The 27,539-nt window shown below is 36.6% G+C and overlaps 1 protein-coding gene across 3 annotated transcripts; it reads right to left on the bottom strand.

Annotated features, from left to right (window-relative positions):
* Positions 1 to 39: 39 nt before the first annotated feature.
* LOC115232329 (putative transferase CAF17 homolog, mitochondrial) lies at positions 40 to 23,567 on the bottom strand. Of its 3 annotated transcripts, none has more exons than XM_029802152.2 (7): positions 23,105 to 23,567; positions 20,223 to 20,732; positions 17,083 to 17,211; positions 14,241 to 14,412; positions 7,982 to 8,107; positions 4,185 to 4,284; positions 40 to 338 (listed from the first exon to the last, which is right to left on the bottom strand). In XM_029802152.2, the coding sequence occupies exons 2-7, from the start codon at positions 20,730 to 20,732 to the stop codon at positions 134 to 136; spliced, it is 1,242 nt and encodes a 413-aa protein (XP_029658012.1). In that variant the 5' UTR covers positions 23,105 to 23,567; the 3' UTR covers positions 40 to 133. The 3 variants fall into 3 exon arrangements, with proteins under 3 accessions (XP_029658012.1, XP_036368591.1, XP_036368599.1); XM_036512698.1 differs by lacking the exon at positions 23,105 to 23,567 and adding an exon at positions 22,851 to 23,049; XM_036512706.1 differs by lacking the exon at positions 23,105 to 23,567 and adding an exon at positions 20,949 to 21,257.
* Between the last annotated feature and the right edge of the window lie 3,972 nt (positions 23,568 to 27,539).

Genomic DNA, 27,539 nt, shown 5'->3' with positions numbered 1-27,539 from the left:
AAACAGAAAAAAATCTTAAAATAAGCAAGAAACATCTTCAGATATTCAAACATATTTTTAATAAATTATTATAATTTCTGATGGTTAGGTACATCTGGGTTTAGTAAGATATTTAATTAGCTTCTTCAAACTGCTAAATATTCAGATTTGGCCACCATGCAGGTATTTTAGCTTTCACTTTGTGATTGTCCAAATCAAAATATCCATCTTGAATCTGTAGAACAGGTTTCAATTGCAATAAAGCTAAGCCATGTTTTCCAATGTTACCTCGAAATTTGCCAATACTTTTCCCTGTAGAATCAACAATTGGCTTGTCTTTCATAATCTCTCCGGGCTCGCTAAAATACAAAACAAAAACTATGAACAATAGAATTAGCAGCCAAATGTTATTGACACAGAATCTGCCAAAATCTAGTAACTCACATTACAAGACAACAGAATGAACTACTAAATAAGCAATAACTTTTCAATTTTGAGTAAATACAGGGAGTCCCAGAATGAACAGTGAAATTGGGCAATTTTTTTAAAAACTCCCATTATTTAAGTATATTGTGTTAAAAGTGTATAAATTTAAAATTTTGCTTATAATTTTATAATTTTTATAAATTCTTTTATAATTTTAGTTTCATTCTTTTTGGATCCCACTTATCTGCCCATGACAACTTCTTTTCAATTTGGCTGCAATCATTTTTTTTCTACCACTCTCCCCGGGATAGAGCAATAGTTTAGCTGAACTTAAAGAATGCATTCAGTTAGCAGTGTAGGAGATAACTCCTGAAATGCTTCAAAATGTGTTTTGCAATGCTAAGAATAGATTTGAAATTTGCAGGGATACAGACACAATACATGTTGAAAATTTTCAATAAAGTATCAAAACTTTATTGAAAATTTATAAATCTACTTGTCTTTGTATGATAATTAACTAATAGACATAAAATTCTGAGTTTTTAAAAAAATTTGCTCAATTTCATTGAAACAGAGAGTTAAATCTGGGATACCCTGTCTAGCATGTACTAAGCCTTAAGCATGTGATGTCTAACAATAATTGTGCAAAATAAGCTTTATGGTTTAAAGGTTTGTAATGCATCTTATTCTTTAAACATTATCTGGAATGAAATAAACATTGGTGATTCTTTGCCCCATGCAAAAACTGCAAGCGTAATTCAGAGATTTTACAAGCTCTCTTTCTAAATTCATTGCAATGTTGGAACCTTTGTGTCATTAACAGGTTTCTTAGGGTCACAAATATTTTCCCCCCTTTAGCCTTTACAATTTGCCTGAGTGAAGTAGCAAGGACTGAACTAGTCCTCACCAATGGAAGGGTTCCACTTTTGGTCTCTTATCAACCATGGCCACCTTGAGCTGATTTCAGCAGCTGTGCCTATCTCTTTGGTGGCTTACCTGTTAAAAGGGTAAAGATCCCCTTTGGTCATGAATGACCATGGGATTGCATCTGGAAAGTTCCCCTCTGAGGCACAAGTCCAGGCAAGGTTGTTTATGGAAGACCAGCAGTCGTCCATGCATACCAGCCTCCCCTTTCTATGCCACTGATGTTATCTAAGGGAAAGGCAAAGGCTGACACAGCTTGGCAGCAGAAATGTTGCAACTCATTTCTACAGCTGAGTGAACTGAAGCAACATGAAATAAAGTGTCTTGCTCAAGAACACAAAACACAGCCCATTCCAAGAATCAAACTCACTACCTCATGATAGTGAGACCAATGCTCTAACTACTGAGCCATGCCTGCTATATGTAAAACATAAATTTTAAAAATGAAACAATCATTATCTGTTTAATAAATTTTATTCTTCCTTAAATTTTTCTACCAGTATACATTTTTTTTCAAGAGAAATATCAACATTTGACTTTCATACATAAGTCAAAAATAAATAAACAATTCCAAACATAAAATATAAACTTTATTAAATCAGAACTGCTTCACTTTTTACTATGACCGCCTCCAATAATGTATTTGCTGAGTTCCTTGTCTGTGGAAAAGCAAATGGAGATTCTTGTTACTTTACAATCTTTTCTCTTACATGGTGCATAACTTGCAAGTTCTGTCCTGCATTAAACAGAAGTGAAATGAATTGCTGTTTGGGAGATAGGTTCTGTGAGAATTTGATTCACACTTTACTACCACCCCGTCATTCACCTTGGGCAATATTCACATTACCCTCTCACAGTTTTTTTCCACTCTTTTACTTTTACCATTTTTTATTCTCAATTTTGTAAACAAGGCAACAACACTTAAATGTACCCCACCTCTTTCTCTCTGAGATATCTCAGACAGGACAAGCACCCAAAATAGTAGAATTCACCCACCCTAACAGCAAATGAACTCGCAGAACTCTCCTATTTCCATATATGTGGAGTTTACATTCAATTGAAGAATATCATAAGGAATTTTATTTACTTCAAAACATTTTCTAGAACATAAACTTTTTTTTTACACCAATAATTTGAAAACCACTTCTAAGCCAGAAAGAAGGCAACTAGAGAAACTGTAGCAATATTAACCTGTTTGCACACGAGTAAACATGTGAAAATGCGCTATTCAACTTTATGAAGTTATAACGATATCCAGTACATTATGCCTTCTATGCATGATTTCTATCTATGCTTAAAGATCCTGCTCAAATATTCTACCCAAGACTCACTCTTAAACTGGCAACATTCCATATAGTCTGCACATTAACTTTCAAGGATCACATCACAAGAAATGAATGAATAAACTTGTAATTTTATTTCACTATTGATTACTCAACCACTTACATCATCATCATGTAACATCTATTTTCCATGCTGGCATGGGTTGGACAATTTGACCAGAGCTGGTAAGGCCAGAGGACCACACCAGGCTCCATTGTCTGTTCTGGCATGGTTTTTATGGTTAGATGCCCTTCTTAATGCCAACCACTCCACAGAGTGTACTGGGTGCTTTTTATGTGACACCAGTACAAGTGCTTTTTTAAGTGACACCAGCTCCAGTATCAATTCTATTGTGGCAGACGAGTCTTCTTGAGTACAGCAGTGTGCCAGATATCTTGATCCTTAGTCATCTCCTTCATAAGGCTCAGAGTGGCCTTCAGTGCTTCATCTCCTATCCTCCTCACTATAATTATATGTTAATTCTCTCATTTCCTGCCATCACATGTATGGAAGCAGGCATGGCTACCAGGCTATGTAGATTACAAACATATGATTCTGGGTTTGGCCTCACTGCATAGCATTTCATCATCATCATCGTTTAACGTCCGCTTTCCATGCTAGCATGGGTTGGACGATTTTGACTGAGGTCTGGCAAACCAGATGGCTGCACCAGGCTCAAATCTTGATCTGGCAGAGTTTTTACAGCTGGATGCCCTTCCTAACACCAACCACTCCAAGAGTGTAGTGGGTGCCTTTTACGTGCCACCGGCACGGGGGTCAGTCAGGCGGTACTGGCAATGACCTCGCTTGAATCTTTTTACATGTGCCAGTGAAGCGATGTTGGTAATGATCACGCTCGAATGGTGCCCTTTTACGTGCCACGGGTACGGAAGCCAGTTGGCTGCTCTGGCAACGATCCCGCTTGGATGGTGCATTTAGTTAAAGTAAATAAAACTATAAATAATAAGCATGTGAAGCCTTCAACTTTTACTATTCAAAGGATTTTAAACTCAGTATTTACTCACTATTATTTATAACTTTATATTGAGTTCCATACCTTAATGCTGACCAATGCCATGTAGGCAAAATTTGGCATGTTATGTTACTTTACATTGACGTTCATTTTTATGAGTCAATAACAACCAGACAGGACACCAGGTTAATATAACTGATTGTAACACTTGAAGATAGTGCTCTGGCAGTGCACCAGTTCAATGAGTAGAACAATAAAAGAATTTAAGATTTTCTTTTTCACCTAAGGAGCTGTACTAAAATATAGGCACTTGAAATAAAGCTATAAATAATAGTGAGTAAATACTGGGTTAAAAACTCTTTGGATAGTAAAAGCTGAAGGCTTCACATGCTATTATTTATAGTTTTATCTGCTTTAAAACTGAATTATTTCACGTTCTCTCGAAGTTTCTAAAGTTCTTATGACATAAAAAGTAAACAATTTCTTTTTAAGCAATTCTATATAGATAAAAAAAGAGAAAAATTCTTTTGTTTTTTAAATTGTATAAATCAGTTCTTACCTTTGGAAGAAAATAGGCATGAGGCGTTTTCGAATAACTCCTCTATGGTGAGTCCGAGCAGTAAGTTCTTGTCCAATGTAACAACCTTTTTGGAAACTCACTAAAAAAAATAATAATAATTTCAAATTTTGGTACAAGGCCAGCAAGTTCGGGGGAGGGGGTAAGTTGATTACATTAACCCTAGTGTTCAACTGGTACTTATCTACCCTGAAGGATGAAAGGCAAAAATAATAATAATAACAATGGTTTCAAATTTTGGCACATGCTAACAAATTTGGAAGGGGTAAGTTGATTACCCCCAATGCTCAACTGGTACTTATTTTATCAATACCAAGAGGATGGAAGGCAAAGTTGACCTCAGTGGTATGTGAACTCAGAATGAGATACCACTAAGCATTTTGCCTAACATGCAAACATCTGGAAGAAATGATGATGAGATGATGATGATGACGGTGGTGGTGGTAATGATGATGATAATGAGGAGGAGGAGAATTACATTGGCCAAAACAACTGCTGATCTGAGGAGAAAGATGTAACTAGCTAAACTTATCCAACAAAAATCAGTACAAACGTGTTCTATTAACAGTAAAAAATAAGTACTAAAAAAATATTGCTTTTGTCTACTGATTCTATTGTCCTCGAGCAATAGGAAGGGGCGTAATTATGTATACCTATTATTTCTTCCACTCCACTCCACTACTCATAAAAAATTTAAGTAGAAAAAGGAAAATGACAGTAATGACAATAATTTCTAGACCAAGTGCAAAAATCCCTGACAAACAGAGCTAATGTCTTTCTGAAGGTTCAGATATGGTTTCTGCAGTAAGGTGTAAACTCAAAAACTTAACGTCTAGAAATACATTATATGATCCACTCAGTGATAGCAATTTTCAGTAAGAATCATAATAATTCTTCTACTACAGACACAAGGCCTGAAATTTTACAAGAGGGGGTAGTAACATTGACCCCAGTGTTCAACTGGTACTTATTTTATTGACCCCCAAAAGATGAAAGGCAAAGTTAATTTGGTGGAATTTGAACTCAGAATATAAAACCAGAAGAAATATCTCTAAGCATTTTGTCCAGCATTCTTATTTCTTTATTGCCCACAGTGGGCTAAACATAGAAGGGACAAACAAGGACAGACAAAGGAATTAAGTCGATTACATCGACCCCAGTGCATAACTGGTACTTAATTTATCGACCCTGAAAGGATGAAAGGCAAAGTCGACCTTGACGGAATTTGAACTCAGAACATAGCAGCTGACATAATACCACTAAGCATTTTGCCCAGTGTGCTAACGTTTCTGCCAGGTCACCGCCTTACATTTTGTCCATCAATCTGCCAGCTCATCACCTTAATAATATTCATAATCTTTTCTACTAGAGGTACCGGGCCTGAAATTTTTGGTGGGGTTATTTCATTAACCCCAAAAGGATGAAAAGCAAAATTTGAACTCAGAATGTAAAGACAGACAAAATGCCACTAAGCATTTTATCAGGTATGCTAATGACTGTTAGTTCACTGCCTTCTTATTGAACAGATTGATTTCTTTGATTTGCCACAAGCATAAAGAGATATAGGGACATTACAAAGCCAAATTATAAATGATTATACATATATAAAGTCTGATCAATAAGTATCCGGACTGCTGCTTTAGTAACAAAGCTAAAGCATGGGATGTGAAGCTGCTTGGCACAGATTGACCTTGAACACTATTGCGCATGCGCACTAAGTTTTAACGTTCTAGCTCACTTCTGCTGTTTACAGCAGTGCTTGGAAGGAAGGTGTGTAGCATGTGATTGCCACATTGACAATGACAGAGAAAGTTGAGTAGAGAATCTGCACTAAATTTTGCCAAACGCTTGGCGATACCTGCTCAGAGACCTAGGCAAAGTTTTCAAAAAGTTTTCATCATTCTCAACACAATCAAGGGGATCTTGTGCAACTGAAACCCGAGAGTCTTTTTGGTCAGCTGAAAGCAGTTTTGACACAAACTTGGCAGACACATTCTCAGTGATAATAGACTGAACTGAACCGTAACTAATCTGTACATCCTCTGATAACTCACAGATGGTGATTCGATGATTTCCCCTCACCGCTGCAATGTTTTTCTCAGTTCTGCTGGTTGTGGGTCTCTCAGAAAATTCGTCACTATCAACATTTTTTCGGACATCTTGGAAATATCTGAACCACTCGTACACTTGTGTGCAGCTCATACATTCCTCTTTGTACACTTTCTGCAACTTTGGTTAGGCCTCTGAGTAGATATCGCCATGACAACTTTCTCTGTCATGGTCAATGCGATGATTACACGCTACATACCTTCCTTCCAAGCACTGCAGTAAACAGCAGAAATGAGCTAGAACGTTAAAACTTAGTGCGCATGCACAGCAGAGTTCAAGGTTAATCTTTGCCAAGTGGCTTCACTCTGCATGCTTTAGCTTCGTTACTATGGTAAAAGTCCAGATATTTATTGATCAGACCTCGTATATACACCCAGAATCACACTAATAGCTCAGAAGTGAAATTTAGGATTTCTCAGTTTTCTGTGAATCGATTTTGATAAAACTGTTCCCAGATGGTTTGTACACTGTGGCAACACCATTGTTATGTTTTTATTATTCTTCATAAAGTCCTTTCTTTTTTTATTTCAGATTCTTTAGTTTTTGGGTGAACCAGGCTAATAGCTTTTGAATGAAAATAACCCATCTAGACATTGTTTTTCAGAAAATGAAGGGTAATGATACATATTAAGCATACATTAAGTATATATTTAACAGAAAACCATAATAATATTATAACATTTATTGACATAATGAATTATTTAGCCGTATGAGCACCAAGGAAATAAAAAAGAAAGGACGTTACACAGAATAATGAAAACATAACAATGGTGTTTCCATAGTGTACAAACCATCTGGGAAAAGTTTTATCAAAATCAATTCATAGGTGCAGGAGTGGCAGTGTGGTAAGTAGCTTGCTTACCAACCACATGGTCCCGAGTTCTGTCCCACTGCATGGCACCTTGGGCAAGTGTCTTCTACTATAGCCTCGGGTCGACCAAAGCCTTGTGAGTGGATTTGGTAGATAGAAAATGAAAGAAGCCTGTCGTATATATATATATGTTTGTGTGTCTGTATTTGTCCCCCTAGCATTGCTTGACAACCGATGCTGGTGTGTTTATGTCCCCGTCACTTAGCGGTTCGGCAAAAGAGACCGATAGAATAAGTACTGGGCTTACAAAGAATAGGTCCCGGGGCCGAGTTGCTTGATTAAAGGCGGTGCTCCAGCATGGCCGCAGTCAAATGACTGAAACAAGTAAAAGAGTAAAAGAGAGAGAGAGAGAGAGAGAAACAAGAAATCCTAAATTTCATTCCTAAGTTATTAGTGTGATTCTGGGTGGGTGGGTGTGTATATATATATATATATGTATATATATATATATATATATATATATCATCATTATTGTTGTTTAACGTCCATTTTCCATGCTGGCATGGGTTAGACGATTTGATAGGAACTGGCCAGCTGGAGAGCTGCCGAGGCTACATTTGTCTGTTATGGCATGGTCTCTTCAGCTGGATGTCCTTCCTAATATCAACCAATTTACAGAGCATACTGGGTGCTTTTAACATGACACCAACACAGGCACTTTTAATGGCACTGACAACGGGTGCTTTTATGTGGCACTGGCAGTCGCACCTTTGCATGGTTCCAGCACAGGTGCTTTTACATGGCACCCCATATATATAAGTATATGAATAAAAACTTTGACTGAAATGATACAACTTACCACCATTTAAAAATACCAGATTACTTTCTAAAGGAAAGCAGCTGCCTGGAGGGAGATCGGATGTTCCTTCAGCAATACCCATTTCATATCGTCTTATGTGATATTCCTCTTCTGGATCTGATACACCTATATGGAAATATGCAAAGTGACTATAATTATAATAATTTCAGATGGCATCATGAATATTATGGAAAGTTTACTTACCTTTGCCTCTATTACTGGCACATACAAATTTGATCATAACTACCACGGTTATTGCTATATTTGGAGATGGTCATCTTTTGTTAATTAAACATACACACTATTTATTTGAATAGAAATAATACATTTCTAAATATCTCAGAGAGATTTATGCAGTAGTGGTACGGTAAAGTAGTTGTATACTGTCAACTTAATGTGAGTCTCATGAAGGGAATCATGCTACTGCTATTTAGCCCTAGGAAGCAGCAATGCTTCCTGTCGGCCTTGACACATTTCCTGTGTCCTTATGTTTACAAGGGGGCGATTAGCACCTTCACTCAGCTAAGCCTGCACCCAGAGACTAGTTTCTGAGTCTTTGCTCATCATCAGTCTGGAGTAGCATGGCCTGCTAATTGGAGATGCCTATCTAGCTCTTGTAAACATATAGGAATTCTAGTGAAATAAATTCACTGATTACAAAACTATAAAGGGCCTTTATCGTACCACTACTGCATAAATCTCTCTGAGATATTTAGAAATGTATTATTTCTATTTCACATTAGTTTTATTACTACAAAAGAGAAAAATGGAAAAGGCAGGGCAAGAGGAGACACATGGAATAAAGTGTCACTGAAGAGGTCACAAAATGTGTGACGGAAGGACTTTCACAGACAAATAAACTAAACAAAAAATAATACTAATATAACTAAAGTGAAGATCAAATAAATAGTGTGTGTGTGTTTACCTGGCAAAACATAACCATCCCCAAATATAAACATATTTGTTTCAAGAGACATTTTGACATCAAGAATCTTGTAAAACAATACATAAACATACCACAATTAACATTATCATTATTATGTAACAAAACATTTTGAAATGCACATTTCAGTTTATACATGTATGCTAGTAGTTTTATATTTGTTTCTTGAGAAAATTGTGAGGCCCTGGATGGACAGAGTATGCAACAGAAGACTATGTGTCTTCCAACAAAACTATGCACTGTCTCATAAAGCTAGGACAACCCAAGAGTGGGTGCATACTAATCTCCATGATCATGTTCTCCTAGCTCACCAGACCTCAATCCACTGGACTATTATGTATGGAGCATAGTTGAGAGAGAGGTCAGTCAACACCCCCATAACACTATACAATCTCTCAAATCTGCTCTGTCTATATTGATAGAGATCATCTGATTCAGGCATGTCAATGCTTCTGCATATTGAAGCAGCCATTGATGCAAATGGCAGATTCAATACATAAGTTTGATAAAATGATTCCCAAGATTATTTCTACAGATTTGTTTTCAAATACAGCTTTTCTTTGATGAGCTAAACATCTTTCTCTAAATTCATACAAATGACTCCCCCAAAAAGAAAAAAACTGATGCCCCATGCATACATGTATATATGTATACATGCAAGTATGTACATGTGTATTTATGCATGGACACAAGTATGTCTACAAATGCACACACACACGACAGGCTTCTTTCAGTTTCTTATTTCTTTATTGCCAATAAGAGGCTAAACATAGAGGGGACAAACAAGGACAGACAAAGGGATTAAGTCAATTACATCGACCCCAGCGCGTAACTGGTACTTAATTTATCGACTCCGAAAGGATGAAAGGCAAAGTCAACCTCGGCGGAATTTGAACTCAGAATGTAACAGCAGATGAAATACCACTAAGCATTTCATCCGGCGTGCTAATGTTTCTGCCAGCTCGCCACTTCTTTCAGTTTCTGTCTGCCAAACCCAGACACAAAGCCTTGATTGGCTTGGAGCAGTAGAAGACACTAGCCCAAGTTACTACAATGACATATGCAAAACAACCGAGAACTAAATTTTCACCATCCCACAATTGTTTGAAATTTTCACTACACGAAAATTAAGAAAGACTCACTAAATGGGTATCACAGGAGGTAACAAAATAAAAATTAAAAAAAAAAGAAAATTGATTTCACATTTGTTCTTGACATATATATTTATGTATCAGAGATGACATTCAATATACAACAGAAATAAAGCATTCATATAAGAAACAATTCTTTAAACAACTCTGCTTTGTTGTGGCTTCAGTGTCATTGCACCAACTAGGATTGCTATTTTCCATTGTGTAACTAAAGTAATTGTAAACTTGTTGCGATGACTACCATTATCAGTTGACAGTTAAACAATAAAGGCTTTTATTTAGGAAAAGAAGTAGTAAAAACCAAGAATTAGATAATGCCGTAATTACCTCCAACAACAAAGGACCCAGATGTAGCAAACACCTTTTGAAAACATTAGACGTTAAATGATAACAATCTAAATTCAGATACATTATTAGGACTGATGTGAAGGTACTGCATCAGGTTGAAAATTGTAATATCCATTATTGTATATCTATTTTTCTATGGTGGCTGCTCAGGAGCAAATGTTTTGGCAGAGTAGAAGTATTGATAGTATGCATTAAAATAAAGGTACTATGTTCAATCTTATTTCAAAGATATACTTTTTTTTTTTTTTGCTGTTAGTCAAGAGGGATCATCATCATCATCATCATCATCGTTTAACGTCCGCTTTCCATGCTAGCATGGGTTGGACGGTTCAACTGGGGTCTGGGAAGCCTGAAGGCTGCACCAGGCCCAGTCAGATCTGGCAGTGTTTCTACAGCTGGATGCCCTTCCTAACGCCAACCACTCCGAGAGTGTAGTGGGTGATTTTATGTGCCACCGACACAGGTGCCAGACGAGGCTGGCGAACAGCCACACTCGGATGGTGTTTTTTACATGCCACCGGCACGGAGGCCAGTCAATGCGGTACTGGCTACGGCCACGTTCGGATGGTTTTCGTATGTGCCACCGGCACTGGTACCACATAACTACAAATTCCATTAATGTTCAGTGCTTATGACCCTTTACAGATCCTTGGAAACTGGAGGGAAGGAGGAAGGTATTTTCAAATCAAATGCCTACATCAGAGTGGAATCTATTAAAGGGACCCCAAGGCACCAAGTGGTGGTGTTAGACAGTAATAGAAAAGGTCTGTCACTCATATAAGCCAGGGTGGAATTTGAATGCAAAACACAATGAGGAAGGAGGACACACAAAGCATCCAGTGCAACATTACTTACAATTCTGATAATTGGCTGACATAGATTGGTACATTTGTGATCAACTCAAAAAAGAAAGAAAAAAAAAAGAGAGGCAAGGTAGACCTTGGCAGGATTTGACCTTAAAGCACAGGGGAGCAGAACATATACATAAGACATTCTGTCTGATTACTCTAACAACTGTGCCAATTCACCTACTACCACTTCACTGTCAATATGCCAACTTGCCACCTATTACCAACTCACTGCTGCCAACTCAGTACTTATTGCCAACCCACCACCAATTGCCAATTTACCATTTCATCATCATTTAACATCCATTTTCCATGGTGGCATGGGTTGGACAGTATGACCAGAGCTGTCAAACAGGAGAGCAGCACCAGGTGCTGATCTGATTTGGCTTATTTTTCTATGGTTGGATGCCCTTCCTAACACCAGTCACTTTACAGAGTGTGCTGAGTGCCTTTTACATGGCACTTGTACAGGTGCTTTTAATGTGACACTGGCATGGGTGAGGATGCTAATTGGAAATTAAAGCCAAGTCATAGGTTTAAATCTGTATTACAACTGTAGCCAACTTCTAAAGAATAAAAGCAATTAATAAAAAGTTATAGGCGTAGGAGTGGCTGTGTGGTAAGTAGCTTGTTTACCAACCACATGGTTCTGGGTTCAGTCCCACTGCATGGCATCTTGGGCAAGTGTCTTCTACTATAGCCTTGGGTTGACCAAAGCCTTGTGAGTGGATTTAGTAGATGGAAACTGAAAGAAGCCCATTGTATGTATATATATATGTGTGTGTGTGTGTATGTTTTTGTGTCTGTGTTTGTCCCCCCAACATCACTTGACAACCGATGCTGGTGTGTTTATGTCACCGTAACTTAGCGGTTTGGCAAAAGAGACCAATAGAATAAGTACTAGGCTTACAAAGAATAAGTCCTGGGGTCAATTTGCTCGACTAAAGGCAATGCTCCAGCATGGCCACAGTCAAATGACTGAAACAAGTAAAAGAGTAGAATATAGAATAAGATATCCTAACACCAGATTTCTTAGCTGTTTATTAGGTGAACAGAAATAAAACCATAGGCAAGAATAGCAGATTTTATTTAAATATGATAAATAATAGTTAATGTACTTAAACAAAGTGATTCATTAAATGACAATACATAACTTGTAACCAATGACAACATAATTTATATTACAACATTATACAAATGAGAAAAATAAACTATGCTTTTCAATGTTTTAAGTAAGAAAATTAAATTTAAAACACAACATTAAATGAAATTTATTTCAAGTTTCCATGTGGTTTTAATTTTTGGATTTTATCACTCAATTAAAAACCCATCGTCAGTCATTATCAAGTTAACATCCACTATGCTATGCTTGCATTGGTCAGATGGAGTTCATTGAGGCAGATTTTCTGTCTGGATGCCCTCACTGTCACCAATCCTTGCCTGTTTTCAAGCAAGGTAATATTTCCCCATGGCCAGACTTGTTCTCACAATATATTGAAAATGGAAATGAATGATGCTGCTTGTATGATATGAGCACAAGAAGCATGAATATTAAAAGCAGGAGAAACAGAGACATAAGTGTTAGACAGATGAATGATAAGAGCAGTTAAGGAATAGAGAAGTGATAGAGGATGAATGATGGGTGTAGTATTCAAATGGTTGTGAATTATAACAGATATGAACAATAGGTGCAGGAGTGGCTATGTGGTAAGTAGCTTGCTTACCAACCACATGGTTCCAGGTTCATTCCCACTGCGTGGCACTTTGGGCAAGTGTCGTCTACGATAGCCTCAAGCCGACCAAAGCCTTGTGAGTGGATTTGGTACACGGAAACTGAAAGAAGCCAGTCATATATATATATGTATGTGTATATATATATATATATTTGTGTGTGTGTGTGTGTGTGTTTGTGTGTCTGTTTTTGTCCCTCCAACATCACTTGACAACCGATGGTGGTGTGTTTATGTCCCCCATAACTTAGCAGTTTGGCAAAAGAGACCGATAGAATAAGTACTAGGCTTCCAAAGAATAAGTCCCGGGAGTCAATTTGCTTGACTAAAGGTGGTGCTCCGGCATGGCCGCAGTCAAATGACTGAAACAAGTAAAAGAGTAAAAAGGAGTAATGTAGGAATATTATCATCATCATCATCGTTGTTTAACATCCCCTTTTCCATGCTTGCATGGGTTGTGTAGAACGTTTTGAGGCAGATGCCCTTCCTGTCACCAACCATCACCTGTTTCCAAGTAAGGCAATATTTCCCCATGACCAGACATTTCTCAGAAGATTGTAAACTAAGGGCACTTATGTAACAGTGACAACTATCATGCAATGTCAAAGTAAAGAGATAGTAACACACACAAACAAGCACACACGCACACATATTTGTAAATATAATCATCATCATCATCATCATCGTTTAACGTCTGCCTTCCATGCTATATATATATACATAAGCTTCTTTCAGTTTCTGCCTACCAAATCCACAAGCTGGACGTTGGCCTGTGGTGAAGATAAAAGACACTTGCCCAAAGTGCCACACTGTGGGACTGAACCCAAAATCATGTGGTTAAGGAGCAAACTTCAAACCACACAATCACACCTGCATCTGTTATATAGATTATGTATCATCATTATCATTATTGTTTAACGTCTGTTTTCCATACTAGCATGGGTTGGACGGTTCGACCGGGGTCTGGGAAGCCAGGAGGCTGTACCAGGCTCCAGTCTGATCTGGCAGTGTTTCTACAGCTGGATGCCCTTCCTAAAGCCAACCACTCCATTAGGAAGGGCATCCAGCTGTAGAAACAGCTGTATGAACCTAAATATAAATTGTGTGTGATCTGACAGTTTTTCATGGTTCATTCATTGCTGGAAGAAAAATCAGATGTTACCTTACTTTTCTCAAATAGTTATTTATTCCTAAGCTATTTTCAAAATGTATCACAAAATAATTATCAGTTTAACTTACAAGAAGTATCATGAGGTAAAATTAATCTGGAACCAAAGTCTTGAATTCTAGGATCAGGCTCACAAATTTCAACCTTTGAATTCTTTTCAGATGACAATAAGTTTGAAAGTGCTAAAGGAGGACTAAATGAAGCCCATACTTGAAATTTGTCTTCAGTATTTTCAATAGAAACCTTTTAAAAATAGAAAGATATAAATGTAAACATCATAATACTTCTTCATTAACTTGTATGTCATAATATTTCAGTTGACTTTTATAAAAAGTGATCACAGTGTGGAAGAAATATTAGCCATTCAGAAACACTCAAAGACTATTAACTTCACTTAAAAATTTATTGCTTGTAATATGATGTCAAAATTTTCATCACTCAAAACTGCAGTTTGATCACTGATAACATTGCACTGCATCTAAACTGTGAGCTTAAAGAGTGATATATAAATATAGTTTGTAAGGCTCGAGAGTTGGACAATGTCCAATGCAGGCCAGCAAGGAAAGCAGATGTTAAATAATGATAATGATGAATGTAATTATAAAAAGTTACAATGCAGCAAATAGAAGTTCATAAATAGCATTACTATAAAAACTTTATTCTATAAACAAGTTTTAAAGTTTTATCTTACGTTCATACAGATGTTTTGTTATTAAACAATATGAAATCCGAATGTAGAAAGAAAATCCTTTTCAAGGATTATAATATTTATATGTATTGATTTACAAAATACTAGTAAATGGTATTTGTTCAGGCAGGTTTTCTATGGCCAGATGGCCTTCCTGTCACTAACCCTCACCTGTTTCCAAAAAAGGTAATATTTCCCCATAGCTAGATAAGTTTTTGATGGAAGAGTGGAAACAAACAACATTGCTTGTGTGATGATCATGCTCATTTACAACCGTCATGTCAAGACAAGGTTCACACAAACACACACACACATGCATATATATATGTGGAGGCGCAATGGCCCAATGGTTAGGGCAGCGGACTCGCGGTTTCGATTCCCAGACTGGGCATTGTGAGTGTTTATTGAGCGAAAACACCTAAAGCTCCATGAGGCTCCGGTAGGGGATGGTGGCGATCCTTGCTGTACTCTTTCGCCACAACTTTCTCTCACTCTTTCTTCTGTTGGCCTGCTCGCTTAGCCAGCAGGGTGGCGTCATTTGAAGGCTAAAAACAATGCAAAGCGCATTGTGACCAGCGATGTATAGCAGCATCTGATAGCCTGGTTGGTCATGGTGACGGTGATATATATATATATATATATATATATATATATATATATACATACATACATATATATATATATATAGAGAGAGAGAGGACTGACTTTTCGGTTTACATCCAAATCCACTCACAAGGCTTTGGTTGGCCCAGGGCTATATTAGAAGACACTTACTTACCCAAGGTACCTCGTAATAGGATTGAACCAAAACCACAACAGCCACTTTGATTATAAATAAGTGGAATTCATGTCTGTGTTTCTTCTGCTATAATGAACTCTATTCTTCAAAGTCTGTTTGCTACACCTTCCTCTTACTCCCACCCCCCGTTGCATCAATCTTCTTATTTATTGCCATTCACACAATGTGTCTTGCCTTAAACCCATCAGGCAATTCTTTTTTCAGTGCTGTATAACTTTGTAGAAATATTTTCTCTTCTATAAGAGCTCACAACTCACTAGCTTACTATTTTTCAAACCCCATGTTAACATATGTTAATCCTCCCTATAAACTCTTTATCAAAATGCTTCAAAATAATTAGATCCTGCATCTTTACACACTTCTTCTTCTTATTAATCCTTTTTGCCTCTTGTGGAGCATAGGGCCTCAACAGTTGTTTTCCGCTTTTTGCAGTCATTGGCGTGTTTCTTGGCTGTTTCCCATGTCAGGCCGGTGGTCCTGAGCTCGTCCAAAATGCTTTGCTTCCATGTCTGCTTCAGGCGTCCTTGCTTCCCTTTCCCCTGCGGGTTCCAGTCAAGTGCTTGTTGTATCACATTTGAAGGTTCTTTCCGCAGTGTGTGTCTGATCCATCTCCATTTCCTTCATCTAATCTGAACATGCATGGGCTCCTAGTTGGCCCTTTCCCACAGGTCTGTGTTTGGCACTCTGTCGAACCACTTCGGATGGAGGATCTGCCGGAGACATTTGTTGATGAAGGTCTGGATCATCTTGTAGTTGCTGCAGGTGGCTCTCCATGTTTCAGAGCCATACAAATTTCACTAATCTTTACATGCACACTTACACAAATGCATGCACACACATATGAAGCACATGCACACACATATGCATGCATGTGCACATACAGACAAGGAAGTACCATATTTAAAAGAAGATACAGAACTAGTTTTAATTGCATGCGAGACTGCAAATTTCACTAATCAAGAAACAATGAAAATTTCTAAGTATGAAGGGGCGCTGAAAAGTTCCTGGTTTTAAGGGTGTTGTGAAAGGCCTAGTTGGAGGCCCAGCCTTCTAAGTTCTTTTACAGAGCTTTAAAAAAATGAAGGGCTGCTGGAATAAGTGTGTGAATCTGAGAGATGAATATGCTGAATAAAATCATAATTAACTGATCCACCTGTATTTTTTTTTACCTAAAGCCAGGAACTTTTCAGCACCTCCGAGTAGATGTGGATGATGATGATCATATTTAACATTTGCTTTCTATGCTGGCATGGGTTGGACATTTTTACAGCAGCTGATGAACCAGAAGACGGTGTGAAGTTTTACTGTCTGCTTTGGCATGGTTTCTATGGCTGGATGCTCTTCCTAATGTCATCACTAGAAAATAATTTTACAAGTGTTGTTCAATGGTAATTTTTTAAAAATTAGACATATACAAAGCACATACCTTTTTCCTAATTTTGTATCTCTTTAGGAGTTTTGTTACATCATTAATAATACTGGTATCACATTCCAGGAAGAAAGCTGAAGATTGGTTAGGAAGAGCATAGATGAAAATGTCATAGAGAATGCGGCCCTGAAAATATTGAGTAAAATATCATTCATCAGCAATAACCCAATGTCATCTTCTCCAGTTTCTATAATATAACATATAATTAAGTTATTTTTGTCATGGTTTAACTCTTCAGCATTTAAACTGTCCATATCTAGCCTGGATATTTAATCGGTTTAATGCTCAAACTGGCCAGATAAAGCTTCTCTCACCTACCCTACAATGCCATTCTAATAATAAACAATCACATCGTTGAAATCTCAAAATTATGAGATAATGCACAATTAATTAAAAACAATGTGAATAAATAAGCATTACATTTGACAATGTAATCTTATTTCTTTACTCCCCACAAGGGGCTACACACAGGGAGGACAAACAAGGACAGACAAACGGATTAAGTAATTATATTAACTCCAGTGCATAACTGATACTTATTTAATCGACCCTGAAAGGATGAAAGACAAAGTCGACCTTGGCGGAATTTGAACCACCTTTAGTTTACATTTGATTATGTAATCATTTGACAATGTAATCTGAATGGTAAAGGGTTAACACATCATTTGATAAGTTTGTTGTTGTTTTTTAATAAATTATCTACTTTCTATTTGCTTTGTTTGTTTTTTTTTGACAACAAATATTACCAAAAAATTTATTTCTTGTGAAATAGGCACAGGCATGGTTGTGTGGTTTAAAAGGTTCACTTCCTAGCCACATGCTTTCAGGTTCAATCCCACTGCATGGCACTTTGAGCAAGTATCTTTTACTACAACCTTATGGCCTTTTACTAAGTGTCTTTAGCAAAGCCTTGTGAGTAGATTTGATAGATAGGAAATGTCAAAAGCCTGCTGTATGTATATATGTACATACAACATACATACGTGTCTGTGAGTGTGTGTATATTTGTTTCAGTTCATATGTTCTCTCATCATCACATATATTTGCTAGCTAGTTGTAAACAGTGATATTGTCATTTACTTGCAGTTCATGATGAAAACATGTCCAGAGATCTCGAAATGTCTTGACATGTAGCACAATCTTTGTACACAAAAGACTCATTCATATGGTGTTCTTTGTTTCAGATTCCCTGCATAACCATGTCCTGGCTATTTGTCATATGACAGAAATTATTATCTCACTTGGAAACAGCTGGGGGGGGGGGGTCTCAGGAAGGGCATTTGGTTGTAGAAAACTCAACTCCAACATACTTTCATCAGACCATGCAAACATGGAACAGCAGACATTAAACAATGATGATGATGATGATGATGAAATGAATTTAATCCCAAGAAATTTTAGAAAAGAATGAAGATAGGATATAGCAATTCATTGTTACACTACACATATCCCTATTCATGCCCAAAGGTTTTTGGTCAGACCATTGACCCATTGATCCTGCTGTCCTATCTTGACACCAATCAGGTTCTCTGTCAGTTTTAATATTTATTTTTGCCCAGCTGAATAAACTGAAGAAACATTAAGTAAAGTGCCATGCCTTCTCAAGAAATTCGATGATCAATGTCATTTTCCAACTGATAGTCCAACTATAGCTAAATTCAAGTAAATTCTCTCCCTTCAGAGAATATCAGCATTCAACCCATCATTACAGTTAAAAAAACAGGACTATCAAGGACAAACATGTAATGGTTCACCATTACTATCTCTTGGATCACTGCTCTCTGTTCTTCTTTGGCACACATTGCTAATGGAGTGGTCATGCTTACACTGTAAAGCCAGAAAGAAAAATGGCACAATCAGGCTCAAACTTCGATCACGTGACCACAATAGTACCAACTATAAGCATGCATGTGCAGAAGGCAGGGTGACAATAATACAGATATGTTATGGTGAAAGTGCAGTTAATTTTTATCTTCCTCTTGTATAACCAATCTTACGTAGAAATGTTCCTATAAATATAGAAAGCCATTTAAATATTTCAATAATATTATCACTGTCACCGTGACCGACCAGGCTATCAGATGTTGCTACACATCGCTGGTCACAATGCGCTTCGCATTGTTTTAGCCTTCAAATGACGCCACCCCGCTGGCTAAGCGAGCAGGCCAACAGAAGAAAGAGTGAGAGAAAGTTGCGGCAAAAGAGTACAGCAGGGATCGCCACCACCCACTGCCGGAGCCTCGTGGAGCTTTAGGTGTTTTTGCTCAATAAACACTCACAACGCCTGGTCTGGGAATCGAAACCACGAGTCCGATGCCCTAACCACTGGGCCATTGCACCTCCACATTTCAATAATATAGAATACCTTAATAATAATTGCTTTTCCTGTAATCTAATAAGCATAATTTTTGTAGATTCTTTTAGCATACATAAATAGATAGATAGATAACTAAATGTCGTGATGTAGAATTTCTATGCTTATTTTTTTTTCTTTTGTTATCTATTGACATCATCAAACTGGTTTTTCCTTCAATATTCTATTTTTTCTTAACATTCATTTTGTATGCATTCATGTATTATAGATATTATTTCAGTTCACTTTGAATTTAACCTGTTTTAGGTTACCTTGATAAGATAAGTATAAATTTTCTGATACACTGGTCTGATTGATATTATGTACCCTTTCTTTATATCTAAATATGCTGGCACAACAGAAATGATCATCAGCAATGTATGGTGTAATTATCAAATAAAGATGTGATTTTTCTCCATTCTTGTTCACATTGTTATGTATGTGTGTGTGTGTATAAACACATACATACACACATACAATGGTCTTCTTTTACTTTCAATTTTCCAAATCCACTTACAAGGCTTTTGGATGGCCATGGATTATATACAACAGGGCATAAGAAGTATCAGATGCAGCATGCAAGAGAGAAAACTATATTTGTTTGGACATGTGATGCGTATGAATGAAGACAGCTGTATAAAGAAGTGCCGGTCACTTGCCTAAGATGCCATGCAATAGGACTGAACTCAAGACTACGTGGTTGGGAACCAAACTTCTTAACAACATGGCAACACCTGTGCCTATCATAAACACTGACAAAATTACATTTGAAATAAAGTCTTACCTGAACATTCAAAATCATGGCATACATTGTTCTTTTATTGTCTGTCTGAAACTGCTCCATATCATTTGTAATAAGGCCTTGTAGAAAACTAGAAGTATCTGTGCCAGCAAGCTGAATTAGGCCCCGAGATTTCAGATGAAACAGTTTAACATTATTCAGCTTTTTAACTGAAGAATTCCCTACATCTGAGGTAAATGGATGTGATTTTATTCTATCATCAATCTTACACCTATTAACTATTTGATTACAAAATAAACGAGATGCCCTGAAACCACTGGAGCTTTTTGGAAAGCATCTTCTAAAGAAAGCATTTGAATAACTTGAGAAATATTCTTCAGATAAATATGACAAATGCCTCGAATAAAAATTGGCTAAATTTGTTTCTAAAAGCTTTCTGGGGGTTCTTTGTAAAGACTTAAATACTGAATATGAACAACAATTAATGGCCGAAGATATGGGAACTTTTTTCAAAAATGGTTTCATAGACAGTGAGGTGAATTTCTGAAGCATCTAGAAAGAAAAATGAAAAAAGACAAAATATGAAACATATAAATAAAAAATATAACATAAAAGAAATAATACAAATATAATATATAACAATATTTTACAGTAAACATCCCTTGAAGTACTAATATTTCACAGAAAATAGCATTTCTGAAACTATTTTATCCCTTTGACCATATCTTTATTTCCTCTTAATTCTTAGCAAAGAAAATTAATATGCACCTAAAAAGGATGTTTTTGCTTAGCTCCAGTACCCCGGGGCAACTGTCTTTTACTATAGCTTCAAGAAAACCAAAGCTTTGTGAGTGGATTTAGTAGATAGAAACTGCAAGAAGTCCATCATGTGTGTGTGTCTGTCTTTTATCTCCCACTGCCACCTGACAACTAGTGTTATTGTGTTTGTGTCCCTGTAACTTAGCAGTTCGGCAAAAGACATCAATAGAGTGAGTACCAGGTTTAAAAAGAAAAAGAAGTTGATTAGTTCAACTAAAATTCCTCAAGGTAGCGCCCCAGCAAAAGAGATCACCAAAATAAGTACCAGGCTTATTAAGGTGGTGAGCTGGCAGAAACGTTAGCACACCAGGCAAAACGCTTAGAGTTCTTTACATTCAGAGTTCAAATTCCGCTGAGGTCGACTTTGCCTTTCATCCTTTCGGGGTTGATAAATTAAGTACCAGTTACACACTGGCTCAATGTAATCGACTTAATTCCTTTGTCTGTCCTTGTTTGTCCCCTCTATGTTTAGCCCCTTGAGGGCAATAAAGAAAAAGTACCAGGCTTAAAAAATAAGTACTGGGGTTGATTCATTTGACTAAAATTCTTCAAGATGGTACCCCAGAATGGCCGGAGTCTAATGACTGAAACAAGTAAAAGAAAACACATAAAGATGCATTTGTTAAAGTAGAATTATCAAACCTTAACCCTTTAGCATTTAAGTTGGCCATATCCAGCCAAAATATTCCATCTGTTTTACATTCAAACTGAGCAGATCGAGGTTTTCACACATACCCTACAATTTTATTTTTAAAATAAAAAAATCACATCGTTGAAATCTCAAAGATATGAGATAATGCATGCTTAATTCAAAAACAATGTGAATAGATAAGCATTACATTTGATAGAATATTCTGAATGCTAAAGGGTTAAACACTCAATAATGATATAGGTGGATTTTTTCATCTGTTTATTGCTGTTCACCTTAATCTTGAGTGTTACCACCGTTATATAAATTCTCAAGCATATTTTCCTCTATACAAATCTACTATCAATTGATGCTGCTTGACCCATTAGAAACAGTAACTTTGTTCCATATAAATAGTATTGTAGTAACTTACATAAAGGATATATTATATAAACTTGTAAGATCTTATATTTCTTATATTTCTATTTTTTCCTGTTTCAGTCATTATACTGTGGCCATGCTAAGGTACCACTTTGAAGAATTTTAGTCGAATGAATCGACCACAGTCCCGTTTTTTTAAGACTGGTATTTATTCTGTAGATTTCTTTAGCCAAACCGCTAAGTTACGGGGACATAAACGCACCAACACCAGTTGCCAAGTGGTGGTGGGAGAACAAACACAGATATAAAGACACTCACAGATATATACATACAACAAGCTCCCTTCAGTTTCTGTCTATCAAATCCACTCACAAGGAATTCATACGATTATGAAAACAAAACATTTAAAAAAATATACCAGCTAAAAAGTTTAAAAAAGATTTTTTATAAGTCCTTAAAATCCAAATTTAAAATACGGACAATTCGAAATTTTAGTTGGACCATTAAATGTGTTTATTGGGAGAAAAATAATAGAAAACATCAAAACATGTCAGCAACAAAAAAAAACGAAAGGTAGGTGGTCGTGAGATATGCTAAAAATAACAGACAAATAGCACTTAAATCACACGCCTAAACATGATTTTGTTTCGTTTTTGCATAATTGTATGAATTCCCGTGAGTAGAAAACAAATTCGCAAAACTTTTCTAAAAATTCCAAAAAATAAAAAGGATACGAGGGGTTATACAGGGTGCTTAAACCAGGATTCCGCAGAAACCGGTTCTCACATGTCGCTATGTCCTTCAGAACACCATATATCTGACCACCTTATAAATTTACTCAACTTAAAACAGCTTTAAGCGTCAAAAACAAGATGTAAAGATCAACTCTCGCGAAAATTGATACAGCTTATTATCTCGAATGAACCGATAAAAGAACTACCATTAAAAAACCGTGTCAGGTTTAATTAACCATTACAAATCCCTACAAAGTGGAACTTAGAGACAGACCCTAAAACTTCCTCATATAAAATAGCTAATATTATTTCAATGCATATCAGTTATTTAAAAGAAGGGAAAATTACAAATGATTTCCTACCTTTAAAGACTAATCAGAAAGCAAAACGATTTTGACATTATTCACATTGAGATTTAATATTATATAAACAAAGTTACGCGATCAAATAGCATAAACATGCCAAGAGAATTTATAAACTAAGGGGAGAGAACTATGTGGAACCGGTGTCAAGTATTTTTTCAGATCTTCACAAGCAAGTTTTTCGGCCCTTACGCTAAGGGGGTCGCATCCAGGTCACTCTGTTTCGACATTCTGTATCGTTGTCTACATTTAAGGTGCTCCGATCCACGATACCTTGGTGTTGTAACCTGTTCATTTGAAGACATTAGTTGATTTAGAGTAAATTATGCTTTGGAATTCACTTCTCTTCCTGTTTGACCAGATCCAGTTGGAATTCTTCTCAGCTGTTTCTTCTTCTGGTTCTGTACGTACTTCGTTCGAGTCATGTAAATTTTGTGTTTAATAAACACATAAACTTTTTTCCTCTTTTATTTTCACTTATTCGCGATGCTTCGGTATAAGTACACACGTGACTTTGTTTATATTTCTGAAGATAACAGAAACCCTTTTCTCCCACCCCTAACCTCCCATATATATAAAAAAGAAAACAACACTTTCTTGAAATGTATCCGGTACATATACCGAAGTTACGCCCACTTATTAATATTAAAGAGTGAGAGTATTGCTCGCATGATCGCGAGATCGTGGTTTCGATTCTCGTACTGGATGGTACTTCGTGTTGTCTAGCAAACCGCTTCACTTAATGTTACTCTGCGATCACTAAATTTAACAGTGGTACACCGTACATTTGTACATTCAATGTCGAATAGAGGAAGGTGGGTGAGTTCGTTTACGCACAAGCATTTGATCATTATAAGCAAATCATGTGTTGGTTGATCAGTAATAAATTAAGGAATCGTCATTCTCGGAGTCGAGAGACTACCCATGCAGTATAAAAGAATGTAATTCTGATCTCTACAATATTTACCGAGATTCTTTCATCTAATATTTGTTGTTTAGTCCAATATCAATCGTGATCGAACACTCGATTATCATACTTTTCCCCAAACTAAGTATATCTAGGGCTACTTTATCCAGTGTCCTTCCTTTAAGACTATAAGGATGTGCTGTGAATGAGATTTAGCTCCTGTATCTAGTAGTCCAAGCGACCATGTTGAAGCTTTTCTATGAAGTTCAGTTATAAGCTGCGGTGATATTTTAATTACTATTATTTTCTGTCAAATATCAGTTTCTTACCAAATTAAACAGAAAATTAATATGAAATTTTGAAGGAGGGCTTTAAAAGCAAATTTGTTTCATAGAACCAAAGACAGTTTCATGTAGTTGGTATCTATATGCTACTTCAACTCTTTCAAATTATTCTGTATTTACAACAATATTACCAAAACCTTTTCTGATTTTTCAAATAGTTAATGTTGCAATAAGTTTAATTAAAATAATGTTAGACTCTGGCTTAGCCAAAGAATGGACAGCAGTCATGACCTTTTGTCTTTTTAAGTAGAGTCTCTGATATTGGTCGAAAGGAGTTGCAGAAAAATTGTTTTATGAGTTTTTGCAGTAGAAAGTAGCACAACAATCTATTGAGTTACATTCAAAACAGAAACCAGTCCCAAATGATTGTAACAAGAGTTGGCTCAACCTGTAACATAGCAAGGGAAAGGGCAAGGAGGTGGTCCTTCCCAAGTGACGTTTTTATGGGAGCAGCACTTTTGAGGCTGCTGTATCAGCCTGTATGGGGTCAGAGGCGAAAGCAATAAGCTTAAAGGTTGTCCTGCACAGCTATATCAATGAATTCAGTTAAAGGCAGCCATGAGCAAGGTCGTGGTGTTTAACTGGATGACAGATTACGTCTACTATTTGAATGTAGGTTGGGTCAATTGAACGGGGTCCCACACTATCTCTGTCAACTGGTTTTCACTCACAATGCTTGGGGAGTCATTTTAGACTTTCAAGTTTGTGGTGATGGTTTATTTTATTAGTAAATGTTTATATTGCAAGAACAACAGATGGCTCACATTACTCAATATCTTGATCCATCACTTTGGATTTCAACGCTTATGCAATATTAAAGGTGTTTTGAATTATTGATTTCTCATTTTGTTATTACTAATTTGAGCTCAGGCAATGAGCAAGCTGAATTGTTAGTTTCAGAAAAAAATATGCTTTGCAGTATTTCTCCTGACTCATTACATTCAGAGGTAAAATTCAGTTGAGGTGGACTTATGCCTTTCACATTTTTGGGGTTAATAAAATAAGTACCAGTTGACTATTGGGGATGATGTACTTAACTTTCCCCTCCCCTAAAAGTGCTAACTTTGTGCCAAAATTTGATAGAGTTATTACTAATCTACTTATTACTCTTTTATTTGTTTCAGTCATTTGACTGTGGCCATGCTGGAGCACCGTATTTAGTCGAGCCAATCGACCCCAGGACTTATTCTTTGGAAGCCTAGTACTTATTCTATTGGTCTCTTTTGCCGAACTGCTAAGGTACGGGAATGTAAACACACCAGCATCAGTTGTCAAGCGATGTTGGGGGGACAAACATAGACACACAAACATACACATGCATTCACACACACACACATATATATATATACATATATACGATGGGCTTCTTTCAGTTTCCGTCTACCAAATCTACTCACAAGGCTTTGGTCGGCCCGAGGCTATAGTAGAAGACACTTGCCCAAGGTGCCACACTGAACCCAGAACCATGTGGTTGGTAAGCAAGCTACTTACCACACAGCCACTCTTACACCTATTAAATGAATTGCTAAATACTATCATTGTCATCATAACTAGCATCCCTGTTATTTTACGAAAGGCATTCAATGGCAGAATCACTTGGCTGTTGAACAAAATACTATGTTGTACTTAGTTGCCACTTCATGTTCTGACATCAAATTCTGCTACAGGTGACTCTTGTCATTCCATCTTCTGAGGTCAATACAATAAATATCAGTAACATATTAAGGTTATATAATTGGTGGGTCTCTCTCCTCAAATCTTTGGCCTTCGCCTTATGTAAAAAATTCTGTTTTGCAATATTTTGTTAAGGTGGCATGCTGGCAGAATCATTAGCACACCAGGTAAAATGTTTTGCAGCATTTCATCAATCCTTACGCTCTGAGTTCAAATACGGCTGCAGTTAACTTTACTGTCATCCTTTTGGGGTTGATAAAATAAGTACCAGTTGAGCACTGGGGTCAATGTAATTGGCTTATCCCCTTTCCCCAAACTGCCAAAATTTGAAACCAAAATTTAGTTACATCTTTTTAACTTCTGAATTCAAGTTTACTCTATCCCTGTTATTGATAAAATATGTAACAATGAAATCCTGGGGTTGATTGAATCAACTACTTATCTAAAATTTGTAACCATAGAGTACCATAAAAAATGTGTTGGGGCATTTATGTTCATCTCCATTCTGAATGCAAATAATGCAGAAATTAACTTCATCCTGTGCTTCTGGGGTTGATGGAATACATACAAGTCATGATGGGATCAACTGAATTGTCCTTGTCTTGTGTCAATCTCAGAAACCTATTATTGTTGAAGGATGGTGGATTAGCAGAATTGTTAAAGAGTTTGAAAAATTTCCTTGCAGTATTTGTTCCAGCACTTTACATTCTGGATCCAAATCCTACCAAAATTCACTTTGTTTTTCATCCTTCAGGAGATTGATAAAATAAAATATGGGGTAACAGGACTAAACAGAGACTAGAAAGCAGATGCTGCAAACTAACACCAGAGACAGGTCCCTCTTAAGATATTCCCATTATTGTTCAACGACTAGTTGTGCTATTTAGTGCTTTGCTTGTAAATAAAATATGGGTAATAGCACTAAGAAGTGATGTGTATAGACAAACTTGTTACCAGTTCAAATTTGTTTGAGGCATATTTGATCCCATAAGAAAGCCATTATTTTTTCACAGAGAAAATTTCTTGCTGAAGACAAGTTAGTCTACAATGCTCTCTAACCAGACTGTTGGATGCATGCATTTCAGAGTGGTTATCTCCTGCCTTTACACCTATTTGCTTACAGTGAGAAATTTTCTCCTTGACAAAAATACAGTGAATGGCTTTCTTATAGGTTTGAACAAGCTTCAAACATATTTGAACTGGTAACAATTTGTACTGATAAAATAAAGTATCAGTCAAGTACAGGGGTCTATTAATTAAATGATCCTTCTTTCCAGATTTCTTATAGATGTTTTCTATCTAGTTTAGATTCTTTGCAATCAAATTTGATTGCAAAGAATTCAAATTTGATAGGAAAGAATCCAAACTAGATCGAAAACATCTATACTAGTTTACCATTCTAAGAAATATAAACATCTTTTATATTTGAAGTTTTACTAATAACTTTGAGCCCTTTCAGTCTAACCAGTCCTGTATCCTGGCACATATAAGCACACTATCAATGACTGAG

This window comes from Octopus sinensis, linkage group LG2, assembly GCF_006345805.1.
Source record: "Octopus sinensis linkage group LG2, ASM634580v1, whole genome shotgun sequence".
Taxonomy (NCBI): Eukaryota; Metazoa; Mollusca; class Cephalopoda; order Octopoda; family Octopodidae; genus Octopus; species Octopus sinensis.
This window is presented reverse-complemented; position numbering and strand designations above follow the sequence as displayed.

Coding starts and splice junctions, on each gene's coding strand:
- LOC115232329 (XM_029802152.2), bottom strand. CDS start 20,732: ATGCTTCAGAAATTCACCTCACTGTCTATGAAACCATTTTTGAAAAAA. Junction 17,212..20,222: donor CCATGATTTTGAATGTTCAG/GTAAGACTTTAT, acceptor CAATATTTTCAG/GGCCGCATTCTCTATGACAT. Junction 14,413..17,082: donor GATACAAAATTAGGAAAAAG/GTATGTGCTTTG, acceptor TATTTTTAAAAG/GTTTCTATTGAAAATACTGA.